The sequence below is a fragment of the Fistularia commersonii genome, chromosome 8, assembly GCF_037954325.1.
Source record: "Fistularia commersonii isolate RoL2024-O1a breed Wild chromosome 8, RoL_Fcom_v1.0, whole genome shotgun sequence".
Classification (NCBI taxonomy): domain Eukaryota; kingdom Metazoa; phylum Chordata; class Actinopteri; order Syngnathiformes; family Fistulariidae; genus Fistularia; species Fistularia commersonii.
The window spans coordinates 2865271-2886322 of NC_141291.1; the positions used below are offsets into that span (position 1 = coordinate 2865271).

The 21052-nt window shown below is 40.8% G+C and overlaps 1 protein-coding gene across 2 annotated transcripts in view; it reads right to left on the bottom strand.

Moving 5' to 3' along the window:
* LOC147231591 (A-type potassium channel modulatory protein DPP6-like) overlaps positions 1 to 21052 on the bottom strand; it is a 344451-nt gene that overhangs the window by 234179 nt on the left and 89220 nt on the right. Inside the window, exon 1 of one of the 2 annotated variants that reach the window (XM_086150474.1) lies at positions 11662 to 19202. The exons of the other annotated variant lie outside the window; for it this stretch is intronic. Within the exon in view, the coding sequence (XP_086006600.1) occupies positions 11662 to 11838 (177 nt within the window). The 5' untranslated portion in view covers positions 11839 to 19202. Of the gene's footprint in view, positions 1 to 11661; positions 19203 to 21052 lie in introns of those variants that run through there. 2 annotated transcript variants of the gene reach the window in all.

Here is a 21052-nt window from a genome sequence, read left to right on the forward strand (position 1 = left end):
AGCAATATTATATAATAAAAGGTTTGCAATATTTCATTTAATTTGTAATGTATCCAGAATGTATGAAATTTTTGTAATTGCATTACAGAAGATAAAGAACTTTATCACAATATTCTAATTTTCTGAGACAGTCCTGTAATTTCGTCATTTCCCGGTGTTTACTTCGCCCTCTCTGCAAACAACCGCCCAGATATTCAAAACATTAAAAAAGAAGAAAGAAGCGAAGAACTCACAAGGTTTATCAGGAGTTTAAAAAGGAGAAAAGAGGGTAAATACGAGTTTACATGCGATATTTAATAATCAATTATTACGTATAACACTCTGCAGGCGTCCAAAAAACAAGTAGGAGGTTCAACGAAGAAAGTCCTCGCCGCTCGAAATAAACTTTGACGGCCAACCCAGACGCTAAGACAATAAAACCGCCATTGTGCCGTCGATGACCTGCGAGAAATTCAAACAGCGTTCGAAACGTTATTTCGTTAAACCCCGAATTCTTTGCATCGTCGCCGCAAAACAAGAGCCTTATTGGACGTCTCCTCCTCGCGATGGAAGCCAAACGGACCGCGGCTTCAAACCGCTAACATGAAACCTTAATGTCGTTCATTCCAGCGCTTAGCGTGCACGCCGCCGCCGCCGCCGCCGCCATGGCGTGCACCTCTTCCTCGTGAACGGCGGCCAGATGAAGTGTCAAAGTGTGTTTGACTGCGAGTGTTTGACTAATCAGGGCGCGAGCAATTTATCATCAAAGTTGTGCATCATTAGATTCAGCGCTGCTAACACACACACACACACACACACACACGGAGTGTAATCTCTTAAAAGAAACAGACTCGGCGGTGTTTGTTGTTCTTTTGATTGACTTTGCTAAAAGAACAGAGACTCAAACAATCTGAGTATCATATAAGATACAGTGAATTTAATTAACTGTGAAAGTAATTATCCCCTTTATGTGCCTGTAAGGACTTTTTTTTTTTTTTTTCCAACGTTGTTTATTTCGCGCGCGTTCGCCGAGAGAGCGGAAACCGAAACCGTAATATATCAAATTCCGCTCGCCGCTTTTGTTTCGGCTTCTGCCGCCTCGTAATTTGCACATTTGAATAAAATATAATTTGAGATGTTTGGCGGAGAACCGAAAGAGAAACGGCTCGTCTGCGCGGGTGTTTTTTTTTTTTGTGTTGTTGTCGTTTCTTTTTCCCCCTAAATCGTTTTAGCCACGGGGTCGCCAGATGCGCCGTAAGCAAGATGAGTCGGGGGGGGCGTAATGATAACGACAACACACACACACACACCATTTATAGAGCATTTTCATCACATTGTAGCTTCCATGCTAGGTGCCGCTAGCGCCGTTAGCCAACCGCCCCTTTGACCCATTCCCAAAAAACGAAACCCCCAAATTCACCTTTTGACCGTCTGGATTCAGATCCGGATCTCCTGAGCCTCATTACCGCCGCGCTGATCCTGCCAGACAAACAGAACACAAAAAAAAAGCCAAAAAAGCCCCCCCCCAAAAAAAACAAAAAAAAACATGTTTACTCTTGTAATGATGTCTGTGGAGGAAAACAAAATTACACAACGGGGACAAACCTTTGAAAGCGAAACCAAAGATCTTTTTTTTTTTTTTTTTCTAATTTCTCCGCTCGCCGCTTTATCCGCCATCGGAGAGGATGTTTAATTAATGGAGGCTGAAATGTGGCGCCGCCGACACATAAAAGCGAGAAGAAAAGGACTCAGAAGAGACGAGAAAAAAAACGTTTTTTTTTTTTTTAAACTTTACAAAGCGGCGCAGTCTTCATGTGTAAGGACGGAACAAAAGGCGGGTTATTATATCGCTCATATGACCATTAAACCGTTATCGCGGTCGGATACGATATTACAACAACCCCCGACGGACGCCGACGCTTTGGCGGCGACGGAGTGAACGAAGAAACACGGAATTAATTCATGGCGTGTGAGTGAATCCATGCAGGCGTCTGCAGGACGCATGGATGAGAGGGTGATGTTTTAAGGGTGTCTAAATAACATGAATAAGAGGATGAATGTGTCTAAATAATGTATGAATAAGAGGATGAATGTTTTAAGTGTCTAAATAACATGTGAATGAGAGGGTGAATGATGGCATGATAATAAGACACAAAATGAAGGAGTGAAAAGGTGCATATCTAAATAACGTATAAATGAGAGGCTGAATGTTTTCAGTGTTTAAATAATGAAAGAATGAGAAGGTAAATGTTTAAGTGTCTAAATAATGTATAAATGAGAGGGTGAATGTTTTAATTGTCTAAATTGTATATGAATGAGAGGCTGAATGTTTTAAGTGTCTAAATAATGCATGAATGAGAACGTGAATGATTGCATGATAATAAGACACAAAATGAAGGAGTGAAAAGGTGCATATCTAAGTAACGTATAAATGAGAGGGTGAATGTTTTCAGTAAATGTTTAAGCATAATATATGTGAATGAGAGGGTGAATGATTGCATGATAATAAGACACAAAATGATGGAGTGAAAAGGTGAAAAGGTGCATGTCTAAATAACTTATAAATGAGTGGGTGAATGTTTTTAGTGTCTAAATAACAAATAAATGAGAGTGAATGTTTTAGGTGTTTAAATAACTTATAAATGAGAGGGTGAATGATTGCATGACAATAAGACACAAAATGAAGGATGGAAAAGATGCATGTCTAAATAGTGTAGAAATGAGTGGGTGAATGTTTTAAGTGTCTAAAAAACGTATAAATGAGAGGGTGAATGTTTTAGGTGTCTAAAAGGTCTAGACCTTAAAACACTTTATAAGAGGGTAAATGTTTTAAGTGTCTAAAAACATGTAAATTAGAGGGCGAATATTTCAAGAGTCTAAATAACAAATGAATGAGAGGGTGAATGTTTTAAGTGTCTAAATAACAAATGAATGAGAGGGTGAATGTTTTAAGAGTCTAAATAAAAAATGAATGAGAGGGTGAATGCTCGTATGCCTCGAGGCGATGTGGAAAATGACAGCGTGAATAGACGTATGTCTCTATATGACATGCGCATGAAAGGGTGAATTTGTAGATTGTATTTCAATACGTGAGGTGTGAAATGAGAGAGTGAATGGATGCATGTGTCTATATGAGGTGTGAATGGTTGAACATCCATATATGAGAAATGACAGGGTGAATATGTACATGTCCCTTTATGAGGCGTGAATGAGCGGGTGAATGGTTGTAAGTTGGTATTACCAAAAGATGGAGTGAATGAATGTATGTCTATATAGTGAATGAATGAGAGGGTGAATGTTTTATGTCTAAATAACATGTGAATGAGAGGTGTGTGCTCTAAATATCTGTATAAAAAAATACAAAAAAGGAGGCTAAATGGATTTACGTCAATACGACGTGTGAAATGACAGCGTGAATTGAGTCTGAATGATGTAAAACCGAGAGTGAATGGCCGTAAGTCTTTATGACGTGAAATGATGGACTGAGTAGGTGCGTGTTTGTATGACGTATGAATGAGAAAATGACAAATAATATTATATAATTGGAATTTAACTGGCGAAAAAAGATGAAGAAATGAAAATAAATAAATAAATTTTGAAAAAAAAAAATAAAAGGAACACTTAAACAACACAATGTATACACAAATAATATTATATAATTGGAATTTAAATGGTGAAAAAATAAATAAATAAAAATAAATAAATAAATTTTGAAATAGAAATAAATAAAGGAAACACTTAAGTAGCACAATGTAATTTCAAGTCAATCACGCTTGTGTGAAAAATTGAATAATTTTTGTGTGATTTTGTTGTCACATTCAACTATGTAAAGTATTTTGAGAATAATAATAATAATGATATATAATAATAAGAGAGTATTTCATTCGTTCAGATCTAGGATGTGTTATTTTAGTGTTTATTTGTTTAAGCAGTATAATATATATATATATATATATATATATATATATATATAGTACTCAGACTCTTGGAATTGTAACAAATCCCTTCCCGGTCAAAATGCAGAGCAGAACGTGTCGAAGGCACGGATTTCCGTCACGTGGTTGTTTGTAAAACAAATAATTACATTTGCTCGAGCACTGAACCGGAGCATTAAACCAACAAACGTGTTTATCTAACGGCTATTCTTACTCCACGTTTTTCGGCGGTCTATCACACATTGCGCGCCGAAGCAGAATGACATCCAGCTAATGATTCGCCGCTTGCGTCCCGCTTCTTGGAAAGATGAAAATGATCTCAGTTTTCTTTTTATCTTTTACGCCCAAGAACAGGAAGTAGAGAGCGTTGTCTTTTTGGATGACTGACATATAATGATAAAAATTCTACTGTCAAAAACATCCTTGTTTTTTTGCTTGTTTGTCATCGGAGTCATCTAACGCAGTTGTTATTGAATAAAAAACAGGGTTCAATCTGGACCAATCACAGGGCTGCTTTAATGCAGACATTCACCCACTCATTCTTGTGTCATATAGTGAAATATAACCGTTCACTCGTTCATCCACACATCATATAAACAAGTAGTAAAAAAAGTATTCACTCTTTCATTTGCATATCATATAAACACACAGACATTCATTCATTTATCTACACATGTAGTTATACAACCATTCATATTGTCATTAATACGTCATACAGACAAACAACCATAGTCGTCTTCTTTTTCTAACAGCTTTTCCTTTCAGGAAACCCCTATTCTCTCTATCCTCCTCTCTCACTCTAACTACCTTCATATCTTCTCTCATGATGTCCATCAATCTTCTATTTGGTCTTCCTCTACACCTCCAATTCCAGCATCTGTCTACCAATATATTCACTCCCCCTTCTGTTGACCCAAAGTACCTGAAATCCTCCACCTTCTTGATCTCCACTCCCTGTAGCCTCACCTTTCCTCTCATGCATAAACATATATTCTGTTTTGCTGCAACAAACCTTCATTCTTCTCCTTTCCTGAGCATACCTCCACCTCTCAAAACTTTCTTCCACTTGTTCCCTGCTCCCAACTACAGATTACAATGTCATCTGCAAGCTTCATGGTCCATGGGGATTCCTGTCGAACCTCATCCGTCAGCTTGTCCATCACCACTGCAAACCAGAACGGGCTCAGAGCTGATCCCTGATTAAGTCCCACCTCCAGCTTGAACTTCTCTGCTGCCCCTACAGCACACCTCACCACTATCTCACAGCAAGCATACATGTCCTGCACCAGACTAACATACTTCTCTGCCACTCCAGACTACACTCAGTCATACTAATATCACCCTTCATGCCAGCTGCACCATGTATATAAATGTCCACTATGTAAATAATTTGTCTATTTTTGGGGATTTTTATAAAAAAAATAAAATTAAACCTGTACATGTTCTGAGCCGGAAGCTCTCATTGCAAAATTTCACTGTGACAACACAATGACAATTAAAAATCTTGCTTCCTTGACCTTCACTCCTCATATAGAGACAAGCAACCATTTCTTGAATATGGTCAATGTTTGTCAACTGCTGGGTAAGAAAAAGAAAAATAATAATGGAACAGGGATGGAGAAAAGAAATACGCTGAAATAATGATGATAATGGGAGGACGGATGCCGAGACCGACGTTTTCTCACCCTGGACCCGCTGACGGCTGCAGGTTCCAGAGGTTTCCGGCAGTTCGCTGGTCAATAATTAGCCCACAATCGAGTTATGCGAGGTTGTTATTATCTATCATCTTTTTTTTTTTTATTTATTTAACACAACCAGAAAGCCTGAAGCCGTTCACATACGCCTGACCGTGCATGCATGCGTGCACGGACGCTCCTCAATTAATCCTTTAAGATAATAGTTTGCCGTCCGTCGACGTGGGATCGTTATAAACTCTGATAAACCGAGCTTGTTGTTTTTTTGTTTTTTTTTATCCTTTCTTTTTACCTCATTAATTCCATCACGACGTCCAACGTCCGCTGGAATGATTTACTATTGTAATAAACCTTTGAACACAGATGCAATTAACTTAATTAATGACGACTCGATCTTATTTTCGATTCTCAAATGCATCAACTCGGCGGCGCGGGATCTTTAATACCGCGGAGAGAGATGCCGGCGACGCCGATCAAAACTTTAAATAGGACAGGCTTAAAATGCAAGCGGAGGTGACTCCTATTTGGAAGGACGAAGTTACGATATCGATATCCAGGTCGGTTCAGAACTGAGGAAGAGAAGAAAATCAAGTCCGGTTGCCACGACAAGAAGATTTCGACAAGCTTCTTATCGTTTCTCACCGTCACGTGGTTGCGGTCAATATGATACGTGTCGTGTTTCATCCCATTTACAGCTCTCCGATCTTTCAGTTACTGTTATTTCCCGACGACGAGCCGCTTTAAAGCGCTTTGAAAACTCGGCGTCTCAATTCCGACGCCGAAGACGACGGCGGTAACGGTTTTAGTGCGCAAGAAGAAGACCGAGATAGCGATCGGCCGGAGTAGGACAAAGAAGGGATAGAAAATTGACTTCTCCTTATGTTATTTATTATTATTCATCTTTTTCATCGGCCGTGTTACAGGCACTGTTGGGAAAAAAAAAAAAAAAATCCAGTAAATATTTGTGGACGTTACCAATATGTTAATTAATAGTTAAAAAAAATGCTGCTGTGTAAATATCTCATGTTACAACGTGGACACCTGCGACCTATTTATGAACACATATATTTGGTTTTAGCCTTCAGGTGCGCTCAATAGTCTTAAAATTACATTACATGTAGCGTTATAAAAAAATCAAACCAGCTGGCACACAGCTCCTCCATATATTTTTAATAGTTTTTGTTCATTCACTCACCAAAACACAAGAAGCAGCTGTAAGCGTTGTTCGCTGCTAGCTAGCTAGCTAGCTATATTAACTACTGTTTATACGAATAAGAATGAGAATAAGAATAAGAACAACTTTACTTATCCCAAAGGAAATTGTGCATATACATTGTACATATTCTTTTTTTCTATTTTTTCCTATTTATTCATTCATTATTTGGAGCTGAAGCTATCCCAGCTGAGGCGCTTGCTTGTCCGTCACATGGCAGCATATCGATGCTAACAACCGTCACCCTATCATTTGGTGTTTCCAGTGAAGCTCCTGCAGAAGCGCTAACCACCGCGCCGCCATGACGCCTGTTTACGCTTTTGTTCCGTGAATTAATTCCAGGTCAGGAGGACGCCGTCCGTCAAAATGTCTCCATCTGACGGTTTTGTCTCCTACCAACTAATTAGCAACGTCCCATTATGCAGATGGAGGATAAAGGCGGTTTTATCTCCACCCGATCACGTCCGACACGCCGGCAAATTAACGCGCCGTCGGTCGAAACGATGACGCACCGGCGAAGGACGGAGGCCGACGCCCAACACCTGCAACATCACGACGAGCTTCACTCCACGTGTTCGGAATCGGCGCCTCCGGAAATCTGATATTTGTAAAGAAAGCGAGAAACATCACACTAAAACGCTTCCTTTTATCCGCAGATGTGACACAACAAGCCGTTGTAAATCACAGAAAACCCTAAAATAGCAGGTTTTTCAGTCACGTCGAGGTAAGATAAGTCCCGAAGCGGCTATTTTTTCCCCGCCGCAGACGAATCGCCGCGTGCGACGGAAAGATCGGGTATTTGAAGTGGCGCCGCGGGGAGACCCGTTAGAGGCCGAGTTGGCGGATGAGCTTTTCATCCCGCCGGGAATCCCGCGCTCATCCACGTTCATCCGCGCTCCTCCGCGCGGCGTGATGCAAATGTCACCTCCGACAGACTCGCTCATTAGGGCGGCGCCGCTGGACGCACGGCAAAGCCGGGATTGACATTAAGAAAAGAAGGAAGGGCTGCAGGAACCTGAATGCTGGAGCACCTTTTATTTATCTATTTTTTTTTACAATTGCTAAAAACACAAATATGCAAACCTGCTGGTTTTGTCAAAATAACAGGTCACACCTCAGACATCCTGAATAATGAAGCAAAAATTACCAACATTTCCGGACTATAAGTGGCTACTTTTCCCCCCCACGTTTTTCGGCTTAAATAACGATGCAGCAAATTTATGGATTTTTGGGGGGCTGACATTCACTTCTTCATCAGCCGTGTTAGAGGCACTGTTCGGAAAAAAAGCATTTCCGGTACGTATTTGTGGATGTCACCGGTTTTTTTTTAATGAAAAGTTTAAAAAAATGTTTTTGTGTAAATATCTCGCATAACAACGTGCACACAAGTGCAGCCTAAATATGTACACATATATTTATTTGTTTGTTTCTAGCCGGTGCGGCTTATATTCAGGTGGGCTCAATAGTCCGGACATTCAAAATCAAACTTTTGCACCAACTGGCACAAAACTCTTTCATAGTTTTTTATTCTTTTCATTCATTCACTCGCCCATGCATGCATTCACCCAAACTTCAGCCAAACATTCTTTGCCGCTAGCTAGCTAGCTAGCGGCGAAGAATGCTTACACCTACTGTAATGTATTGGTGTATGTTAATAAATTGTGCAAATTCTTTTTACTATTTTATGCTTATTTTTATCATCTGTCTTTACATATTTTCTGATATTTATATATCTTACTGCTTGTACATTATTAACCACCTCTGCTGCTCTCTCTACTTTCTGCTGTGTGAATTGAAATGTCTCCATTTTGGCTTGACTAAAGGGATATTTTATTCCATTACTGGATTTTTGTCTGACCGATTCCACCCTCTCGGGCTCCCTGGAAAGCGCTCTCATCTTTAGCTCGCTTTGCCATAAAATTAAAACTCCTCAAATTGTAGAGTTGTAATTTTAGAGTATTTTTGAATAATTTTTGTTTGAGTAAAATTGTTGAGTAAAATTGTTTACATGCACAGAATATATTTGCATAAACACATTCTCATGTTGTTGAATTTTTTTTATTTTTTTTATTATTACTTTTTTTCAGCAAATAAATTCAACTCATTTTTGGAATAACTTTTTTTTTTTTTTCATTTTTGCTTAGAAAAAAAAATTGCCAATTAGCTCATGTAGTGTCATTTTGAATGGCAAACATGTCACTTTATGTCAGATCGTGCAGTGAATCGCATTCAGTGTATTTAAAAAGCGCCTTTTGGAATTGCAAAATGAACCAAAAATGCGTCGACAGTTTCGGGGACTTTTTAATCTCCGCCTGTCGGCTCACGTTTTTTTGTGCTTCGCATGTCATTTTAGCACATTAGCGATGAGGAAAAAGCAGTCAAGAGCCGGAGTTCCCGGATCAAACTTCCAAACTTTCTATCTGACAAAGCTTTCATACGCGCGACATCAAACCCCTGGACGCCGCGGGAAGGATGCGTGTGGTCCGCACGTCAACGCTGCGATCGATTCCCGGGTCGGGTCGAGGTCGTCCGCGCCGACAGACGCAAAGACGAACCCGCCGCTCAATAAATCCGCCTCATTTTAAATTCATGCCGGCCTCGACGAATGTTTTACTTTCCGCTACGAGTACGAGCTCCCAAATATTTGAGAGCAAAAACTACTTGACCGGCGGAAAAATGTATAATGGAGGTCACCGGCTCGATGAAGGTAAAAATACGTTTTGAGGCGCAAAGGCGAACCTTACAAGGCTGCTATCCTGTCACATGGTAACCGTTTATATTCATTCATTCAGGCGGAGTTCCACCTGGATCGATCACGGGGCCACATGGAGACACATGTGACCATTCAGCCTGTCATTCACATGTAAAAACAACTATTCACTCTGTCATTCATATGTTAAAACTACCATTCACCCTGTTGTTCACATCTCTAACAGAAACATGCAGCCTCTCATCTACACATAAAATGGAGATAAACAATCATTCACCCTCTCATTCACAGCTCATAGAGACATGCACAATATGTGTGAATATCTCCAAATTACACATATTTTGGAGACGAACAACCATTTAACCACTCTTTCACATATTAAAACAACTATTCACCCTCTCATTCACACAAAAACAGTTATTCACCCGCTCTTTCACAAATAAAATGGAGATAAACAATCATTCACCCTGTCATTAACAAAAAAATTACCATTCACCCTCTCATCTTCATATAATATGGAGATAAACAATCATTCAAACTCTATTTTTTCACCTCATAGAGACAAGTATTGTCTCATTCACACATAAAAAACAAGTATTCACCTGCTCATCTACACATTAAATGGATATAAACAATCATTCACCCTCTCATTCACACATCAATAGAGACATGCACAATATGTGTGAATCTCCAAAATACACATATTTTAGAGACGAACAACCATTAAGCCGCTCTCTTACACATAAAAACAACTATTCATCCTCTCATTCACACATAATATGGAGATAAACAATCATTCAAACTCTATTTTTTCACCTCATAGAGACAAGTACTGTCTCATTCACACATAAAAAAACAACTTTTCACCCGCTCATCTACACATAAAAACAATTATTCACCCTCTCATCTACACATATTATGGAGATAAACAATCATTCAACCTCTTATTCATACCTCATAGAGACATGCAACCATGCACCTTCTCATTCACACATAAAAACAGCTATTCACCCACTCATCTACACATAAAACAATTATTCACCCTCTCATCTACACATATTATAGAGATAAACAATCATTCACCCCCTTATTCACACCTCATAGAGACATGCAACCATGCACCTTCTTATTCACGCATAAAAACAGCTATTCACCCTCTCATTCATACATAATATGGAGATAAACAATAATTCACCCTCTCATTCCCACAAAATATAACCATTTATCCTCTGAGTCACACCTCATGCAGACATGCAACCATGCATCGTCTCATTCACACATATTTTGGAGACAAACAATGATTCACCCTGTCATTCACACATTTCTCCAATTCATGGTCTGCAGTGAACGTTCTGCTTGTGTTTGGACTGTGGGAGGAACCCTGGAGAACCCCGAGGAACCCACGCAGACACAGGAAGGTTGGTCTGTGGGACCTCCGCCTGTCGGGCTCCGGGTCTCCCTGAGTGACGGATCCGCCAGGTGGGGCCTCCGAGGAGCTCGCCGGAGGATTACGACGCCGCCACCAAAAACCCCGCCTGACCCATTTCGGGACAATTAAAACAGCCTCGCGGTGGATTATCCGGGATAAACGAGCGTCGAGTCGGACGGCGGTCCGACCGCGCAGCTTCCGCGATCGCGGCGCCGCCTATTATGGTCTGTGCATCGCGTGCAGAAGAGCTGCAGAAGCAGAACAAGCGCAAGTCGGACGGCTTTGGCTTTTGAATGCGAAACGTGCACCCAAACACGGGTGTCGTGCACGCAGGATCACACACCAACACACACACGTGTGATAGGAGGCTACAGTTCATCATGACCACAAGACATGTGACCCTGGATGACCCACACACACACACACACACACACACTCCTGTCCTATGTAACATTAACACAACTCTTGCAGCCACATTGATAAATAAGAAATAATATTTGATTTTTTTCTCCTTTTGGCATGCTATCTTCTGCGAAGAGGAAAAAAACTCCCTTCTAAGTTGCCAATAAACCTGTCAGCGATTCCGATCAATACACACACACACGCACACGCACAAATACACACATAAACACAGTGTGGCGAGCATCCTTGCTTCCATTATCGGACAGCGAGTGTTGTTTGAACGGCAGCGGGGTTCTTACGTCCTCGTCCTCTGAGAGCCGCCGGTGCGGCTGCTGATGCTGCATCCGGACTCGATGCGTCTCCTGCGGCCGCTCCCCGTCCGCGCCGTGCCCGAGGAGGTGGCTCACCTCCGGGGGGTTCGGGAAGGTCTCGCTGGTGTTGATCTTCCCGGTGAATCTCTGATACAGAGACGCCATTTCCACTTTTGTTTGTTTGTTTTTGTTTTCTTCTGAAACTCCCGAATGAAGTCTCTGCTGTCAATCAGCACCGGGGGAAGTTGGAGGAGGTCGGCGGGAGGTCATCCGAAAAGATGCACAAAACGTGCACGGAATCGTGCTCGGGATTCTCTGCACGTACTTTCTGCAGCGACTGCGCTTTCCGCACTTTTTTTTTTTTTTTTTTTTTTCTCGCCCCTCTCCCAAAACTCACCGGAGCCCGAATAATCCGAAGGAGTGTGTAATCCACCTTTCCCTCCGCGCCCACGGAGGAGGGGAGGGTGCACGGAGACCCGCCGGAGCCGGGACGTGGGGAAAAAAAAACAAAAAAACACGCACGGACAGCAAAGGGGGGGGGGGGGGAACTTGGCCGTGACTTTGCAGGTGGAAGAGTCACTGCAGGATGGCGGCGCCGTCCGGAGAGCAACAGCGCCCCCTTGTGGCGAGACAGCGTAATAACAAGGAGACACAAAACCATAAGAAGATTAAAAAGTGTCGTCATCATTCTGCAGGATGCTTCCACTAGGGACTGTTTTTCGTGTAAATATCACGGCAGCTGTTCTGATAGCTGCACCTGGGAGGAACTTTGACATGTGACCATGTTCTCCTGCAGGAAGGGTCGCGCTTTTCACGCATTCATGCATAAAATAGAGACAACCTTCCTTTCACTGTTATTCACACATCTTACAGAGAAAACACTTCATCCTCGCATTTGCACTTTGTTCACTTTTTGCGTCAGAACGTTCATCCTCTCATTCTTACATTATATCAGTCCTGCAGGGCGTGCTTTTTTTTTGCTATATTAGAATAAAGTGTAATTGCTTGTCCACTACAGTAGCTGGCAGTGGCGCTGTCAGTCTCGGGGAGTATTAGCTCTATGGTTTTGTTTTGTTTTTTTTGCACAGAACGGGCGATATGACCAAACCTTCAAGAGACAACATTTTTTTTTTTTTTTTTTTAACTTGGATGAAAAGCGAGACGAAGATAATGAGACAAAAGAAAAGTTACACGAAAGCTAAGACGAGGAAATATGACGAAGCGTTCGTAGCGCTTGGGTTCACTGTCACTACAGACCTGTGTGTTTACCGTGTTTGTTACAGACTAAAAACAATGTTAACAAAGTTATTCTTTGCTGTAAGTTGAAATATATTTCTTTCCTTTTTTGTTTTCGTTAATGTTAATAAGGATATAATTTTATGCAGAGGTGTACTTGTAACAATTTTACAGACAAATGTTATTATTTATAGTCACAGCGGAGAGAAGGGGGAGCGCGAATTGTTTTCTTCTTGCAAAGGAGGGGCGTAACACAAAGCACTGCGTTATATAGATTGAAGTGTATTTTATTTGTGTTTATTCCTTTTTTTTTTTATTTTAGTTCTAAATCGGGAGATTATTGTGATCTTAAAATATTAAAACAAAATTATATTTATTATTTTTCGCCGCTCAAAATAAACGTCACACTCGCGGAAGCCGGTATAGCCCCGATTTACAGATGCTGCGCGTAGAAGTTCAAGAGCAGAAATCCCATTAACTGGGTAAAATAAATATTTATGAAGATATTTTCCAAATATTTATTTATTACTGTTTACTGACACAGTGATTTTTTTTTCCCCCAATTTTTTTTTTTTTTTTAAATTCAGGTCAAGGCTACGCTACACACTCTGAAAGCCAAATGCTAAGAAATGTTCAAAATATGTTTATTCCATAAATAAAACTGTAGCACTTTGTGGATTTCATAAGCAACACACTACACACTAAAGGTAATAAAAAGCAATATATACAGTGGTACCTTTATTTTAGACGTCAAAAATTACTTACGGCTCCCAGTGTTTTCATTTCTATGGAAACCGGGTCCAAATTTCTCTTCGGGTGTTAAAGGCTGCCGACACCCTTTCATTCACATATAATATAGAGACATAAAGCCATTCATTCTCTCATTCACGCATCATATAGAGACATGCAACTATGACTAATCCAGATATGTGTGTGTGTGTGTGTGAGTGTTTTTGCTTACAACAGAACTGCCGCCTGACCACCGAACACGGTGCACAACAAGTATTTCATCAGGCGTCGGTATTCATAATCCAATAAGGGGGGGGAGAGTCTATCTGAGCACAGCAGACCGCAAATCTGTAATGTCATTATCGTTGTGCGCGGCCTCGACGGACAGCGAACGCTTCCGTGTCCCCGGAGCAGGGTCGCGGATTTCACATCGGCCCGGCCGGTTCGTCGCGAAAAAGGTCTCTTGCAATCCGAAACGGCTCAACGCCGGATCGGACGAGCCGAACAGGAAGTGCATTCGGGGAGAACGCGCGACGGTGACGAGCTCGGCGTGCAAAAACGCCGCGGGATTTCGCGTCCAGCGTGCCGAAACCCCTGGAGAAGGGAAGCAGATGGAAAGCAGGTTCAGCGGGAAGGGGTGGCGGTCCAGAAGCGAGTTTCAGAAGCGACAAGAAGGACCAGAACCGCCTCGATCTGCTGAGGCGACTGAGGTCCCTTAACATTTAAATGTTCTGATTCCGTGGTGGCCAGCGATATCTTCCAAGCTGTAACATTACATGACAGTCGTAACAAAAGTTTTGAGAATGATACAACCATGGAAACATCTGGCAAACACTTAAAAACCCTGAAGGAACAGATTTTGTGAAAGTGTCATTCTCAAAACTTTCAGCCATGACTGTACATTAATCATTTGGCAGGCGCTTTTGTCCAAAGCGACTTACAAGAAGTGCATTTCATTCAGCGAAGATCCGAAGTAGCAGTAGAGGGAAGTCAGAAGTGACCACTCAACCAAACAGCCGTCTTAGAACCATAAGCATACATACAGGGGAGTCGTGTCTAAGTGAGATTAGTAGGGTAGTGCTTGGTGAAGAGGTATGTTTTCAGCTCAGGGCGAAAGACGGGCAGCAACCCTGCCGTTCTGACCTTTTTTGGGAGTTTGTCCACCGCCGAGGAGCCGAGACCGAGAAGAGCCGAGACCTGTTAGATCAGCAGCCGGTGGCTCTGAGCGACGGGGTGGACGGTCGCCCGGAGGTGGCAGATCGGAGGGGACGGGTCAGGACATGTAGCTTGGCCAAGACAGCACTGTCCCGTTCACCGCCCGGTAGGCGAACATCAAGGAAGTGAACTTGATGTGGGAGGCTACCGGGAGCCGGTGAAGGGACATAAGAAGGGGAGTTGTGAGGGAGAATTTGGGACGGTTGAACACCAGACACCTGATGGTCACCTCTAGGGCACCGGCAAGGAGGGAGTTGCGGTAGCCCAAACAAGAGACGACTAGATGAGTATCTGCGCCGTATCCTACGTGAGGAATCTGCGGTTGTCCAGGACCACACCCAGGTTTCTTGCACTCGTGGTCGGCCTCACCACGGTGTTGTCCCTGGTGATGGCCAGGTGAGGGCAACCTTTGAGGAGCTCAGTCTTGTCTAGGTGTCAGTGCCTTAGCAGCGGGCTAGCAGACGCCGATAGACCGAACAGGCCGATCCTCCAGGCCAGTGACGACGCTTGAGATGTGAGAATGGATCAAACCACACTTGTGTAACACGAAGGGAAATATTTTTTGACGAAAGCCGGACATTTTGGTCGTCTATTTTCACTGTTTCACTGTTTTTTGTTTTTTTTTTTCATTCTGTTGTCCATTCTTATCCTTAATGTTGTTGTTGTTGTTGTTCTCTCTCCCGGCACCTTTATATAGGCTACTCATTTTTAAAAGGAAAAAAATAAATTCTACATAAATAAGCCGCTTGAGTCGCTGTGGAAACATCAGATATTAACGCAGCGAGATTTTTTTTGGATAACTTTTAATTAAATAAATGACGGTGACATCTACAACCGGTACATAACGCAAATGTACCGGTTTACTTAGGTGCTCTTACGAGCTCTATTTCCTTCTTCGACAGCAAAGACCGATCGCTTTTAGCTTGAAAGCTGCATCAAATGCGTTTCTGCGTGTCTCTATCATGATGGGGATGTTTGAAATAAGGGAAAAACGGATGATCTGAAGAATTATCGTAAATGCCAGTGGGTTTGCCTAAACAGTTTGTCCACCGTGACGGTGTTGGCGGAAAGAAGCCAATGTAATTACGTTATAAAAATCCATAAATTAGCCACAACGTTGCAAAACCCGCGGTTCTCTGTGAAAAAAGTAGCGGCTTATACGACGGAATTTACGGTATTTATTCTGAGCGTCAGATACTCGGCATCAGTTGGCTGTCTGTGGAGTCATCATGTGTAATAATTCTCCATATGTACGATAGATGCATTGTCTTCTCTGAAATTAATTTTTTTAGTGTAAAACACAAAATGACTACACGTAATTATACACATCATTTGTAAATCCAAATGTATGTAACTTAATTTATTTATTTATTCATTTATTTTTTTACATACCTTCCACTTTATTTTTATTGAATTATTTTGCTCCTTACGGTTTTTTTTTTTAATTAATTTTTTTCTTTTTCATTCACTATTTTATTTATTTATTTCTTCTGTATTTATTCTTTATTTTTATATATAATATATATTCCAGTTTGATTCTTCTCCACTAACAAAAAACAATTTTCTCCTGCGGGGGGGGGGGGGGGGGGGGGGTCAATAAATTATTCTGATTCTGATACCAGCACATCTTACAAATTTTGGTACCAAATAGGTTCCCAGGTTTGGTTCAAGCAAAAAAAAAAAAAAAATCATAGAAAAGCAAAAAAAAGAGCAAAATGTGAGCTAATAGAGCTCATTGATTCATAAGGCTAAAGTTAGCGCTAGATTTACCCGTGAAGCGAGGAGGTAGTTTGTATTATATTGCTCCAAAAAATAAAGGGAAAACTTCAACAACACAACGTGACTCCAAGTCAATCACACTTGTGTGAAATCAAACCACTCGGGAAGCAACACTGATTTATTTTGACTTGTTTTAAACAGTTGGATCTGACGTTTGTTTTTTCCCACTTTCATTTTGAGTGTGACTCCAAATCCAGACCTCCGTGGCTTCACACACTGGATCATTTTTGTGTGATTTTATTGTCAGCACATTTTACTATGTGAAGAACAAAGTATTTAATAAAAATATTTCATTCATTCACATCTAGGATGTGTTATTTTAGTGTTCCCTTTATTTTTTCGTGTATTATTGCACCTATTATTGTGAAATATTGCACCTTGATTATTGTAAGTGTCAGACAGTGTGTGTGTGTGTGTGTGTGTGTGTGTGTGTGTGTGTGTGTGTGTGTGATTTAGAGCTACGCAAGCGGAATTTGAGCACATCTATGACGATTTATTCTTGATATTATAACTGTTACGCTGCTGTGACAAAGGGTCAATAAAGTTTATTTTATTGAACACCTGAACCACACATACAGTACATTCTAATCAACCCTTTTATTTTCACTTCTTTTCCTTTTTATTTTCTTTTCTATTTTTATTTTATTATCTATTTATTCTTCTCCTCTCTCACACCCACCACCTTCATATCTTCTCTCATAACGTCCATCTCCTCATATTTATAATAATGTTTTTACTCCACCTATTTATTGCCGATACAAATCCAAACGTATTATATATATTTTTGCTCTTCTTTTATATCCGTAACCCAAGAGACGCTGCTGTGGTTGTACAGGACTGTCTTAGACGATCTTCTTTAATGCAATTAAAAAAACAAAAATGACTTTTTCATGATATTCCAATATTTTGAGAAAGAATTTTTGAGTTTTCTTTCCCCATTTAAATTAACAGAAAACAAATTAATTCGGTCCAAACCACCCAAAAACAATCACAAAATACTAATTATTATAATGATAATAATATATAATAATACTATGTCTATATATATATAGACATAGTATTATATATATATATATATATATATATATATATACAGGAATGTCTCAGAAAATTAGAATATTGTGATAAAGTTCTTTATCTTCTGTAATGCCATTGAAAAAACAAAAATTATTTTTTTATGATATTCTAATATTTTCAGATAGGATTTTTGAGTTTTCTTAAGCTGTAAGCCATAATCAGCAATATTAAAATAATAAAAGGCTTCCAATATTTCATTTGATATGTAATAAATCCAGAATATATGACATTTTTGTTTTTGTAATTTTTGTCATTTTTGTAATGTCCTCTATTGTAAGTCGCTTAGATAAAAGCGTCTGCCAAATGTAATGTAATGTAATTGCATTACAGAAGATAAAGAACTTTATCACAATATTCTAGAGACAGTGCATTGTTGTGCCGCGTCCTGCTTGTAAAGGTCGTTTTTGTCTTTTTTTTTTTGTTTTTTTGATTCCACTGAACCTGAGAGCTGCTTTCTCTAAATTGCACTTTGTGTAATGACAACAAGAAAAGTCTGGAATCCTTGACTCCTCGGGCTGCAGTGGCGGCGGCGCTGCAGCAGGGGGCAGGATGGGGTGCAGCAGCTCCGGCCCGGGGGACGAGCTGAGCCTCTCAAAGAGGACCGAGACGGGGAATAATTAGATACGCTTGTTGGATTCTTTTTTTTTTAACGCCATGTTTTTCCTTTTCTGGGGGCTTTAACAGATCCGCCGCTTCCTGACGAACTCAGAGAACAGCGTAGAACGAGAGTCTCGTCCAGGAATTTTCGGACTATTAGCCGATGCTATTTTCACACGCTTTGAATAACGCGGCTGCAAATTTATAAATGTTTTTTTTCAGGGGCTTCATGTCACCAAAGGTTTTAGCTTTGTAGCATCAGAGCGGTGAATTAACACGTAGACGGACTGGAACTACCTTGAAGGGCTGCAGACCGTAAATCCTTCCCTCTGTCATGAAAAGTCATGTTTTCACAAAACGGCATCATTAGCAGCACGTTTGGAGGGCGAGGTGCCGTCGCAACGCGCTCGGATGTGACTCCCAATGTGGTGGATATTAACATTTCACTCATTCATTCATTATCTATAAAGGGCTGGAACCTAAACGGGCTGTGATTGGACGAGGGACGGCGTTCACCCTGGATCCGTCACGGGGCCACATAGAAAGATATGCAACCATTCACCCTCTAATTAACATGTAAAAATAACCTTTCACCCCCTCATTCACATGAAAATTAATAATTCACCCTCTCATTTACATGTAAAAAAATTCACCCTCTCATTCACACATAATAGTTACAAATAACAACTCACCCTCTCATTCACATGTAAATCAACTATTCATACATAATGCGGGAACAAAAAACAATTAACCCTGTCATTCACATCTAAAAACAACCATTCACCCTCTCATTCACACTTATTACAGTATGGAATAATAGTTTACCTTCTCATTCACATGTAAAAACAACCTTTCAACCTCCAAATCACATGAAAAAATAATAATTCAGTCTCACATTCACATGTAAAAACAACAATGTGTACATGATGTTGTAACAAACAACCATTCACCTCTCATTCACACTTAACACAGTAACAAATAACAATTCACCCTCTCATTCACATCTAAAAACAACCATTAATCGCCTAATTCACACATAATAAGGTATCATCAGCCATTCACCCTCTCATTCACACATAATACAGTAACAAATAATATTTTACCTTCAAATTCAGATTTAAAAACAAACCTTTCACCCCCTCATTCACATGAAAAATGAATAATTTACCCTCTCATTTACATGTAAAAACAACCATTCACACATAATACAGTAACATCAGCCATTCACCCTCAAATTCAAATGTAAAAACAATCTTTCACCCTCTCATTCACATGAAAAATGAATAATTCACCCTGTTATATACATGCAAAAACAACCATTCACCCTCAAATTCACACATAATACGGTATCATTAGCCATTTACCCTCAAATTCAAACGTAAAAAAAAACATTCACCCTGTCATTCACACATAATATGGTATCATTAGCCATTCACACTTTTATTTCAATGTAAAAATAATCATTTATCCTATGATTCATATGTAAAAACAAGTGACAGAGGAATCCTGAGGGTGTTTGAACACTTTAGTGGATTTAGAAGACGGTCAACGATGACTTTTCCTGGTAGGATTTTTAATCTTTTTTAGCCACACATGTTATGGGCACGGGTCAGTAAATTAGCATTTACAATAAGAATTTCATTAAAAGTTATAAATTAAAATCTGCGTAACATCTCTCTGTGTAAATATACATATAAAGAAATAAAAAAAAGAAAAAGTTAATCAAATAAATATGTCACAAATGGACACTTGCAGCCTGTTTTTTTTATTTTTTATTATTATTATTATTTGGATATGGCTTGTATTCGCTCACCAGCCCAGAAATGACGGTACGTCTGTTTACGACACGAGTGCGAGGGTGAATGGTTTTATGTGGCGTTAACATATGAACGAGTGAGCGCCTCTGCGGCGGCGGCTGGGATCGTCTCGTTCCTCCGAGAGAGTTCGGAAAAAGACGATAATTCGGTGAGTGAATGAAAATGCGATCGTGCGTGAATCCAGCGGGTTCCTGGAAGGCGGCGGCAGGGGATTCCTGCAGCCGTTCCTTGAATCGCCCTTCTTCGAACAGCTATTTGAGGTCCAAAACAAACGTACAAACCGGATTTGTGTTTTTGTTTCCCCTCTGACACGTCTGGCGAGGTGAAACCTACGAGTATTTCCGGATTTTAATTTCTGATCCGATGCGGATTTCTTTTTTTTTTGTTTAGTGTGTGTGTGTCGGATTGTGCTCCCATGTAAAGACGGCGGTCGCCGACACGTCTCGTTCTGTCGACCGCCCGTCGTGATTTATGACGGGTAGTTTCTCATTTCATGCCTCCGTGCGGAGCCGTGCTTATCAAACCGTGCGTCTCTCTGCCCGGACTGGAACTTCCTCGGAGGGCTGCAGTCCGTAAATCCTTCCCTCTGTCATGAAAAGTCATGGTTGTGTGGAAGCGGCGGCGGCGGCGGCGGCGGCCGTGGAGTGTTTTCACAAAACGGCATCATTAGCAGCACGTTTGGAGGGCGAGGTGTCGTCGCAACGCGCTCGGATGTGACTCCCAATGCGGTGGATAATAACGTTTCCCTCGTTCATTCATTATCTATAAAGGGCTGGAACCTAAACGGGCTGTGATTGGACGAGGGACGGCGTTCACCCTGGATCCGTCACGGGGCCACATAGAAACACATGCAACCATTCACCCTCTCATTCACATGTAAAAATAACCTTTAACCCTCTCACTCCCATGAAAGATTAATAATTCACCCT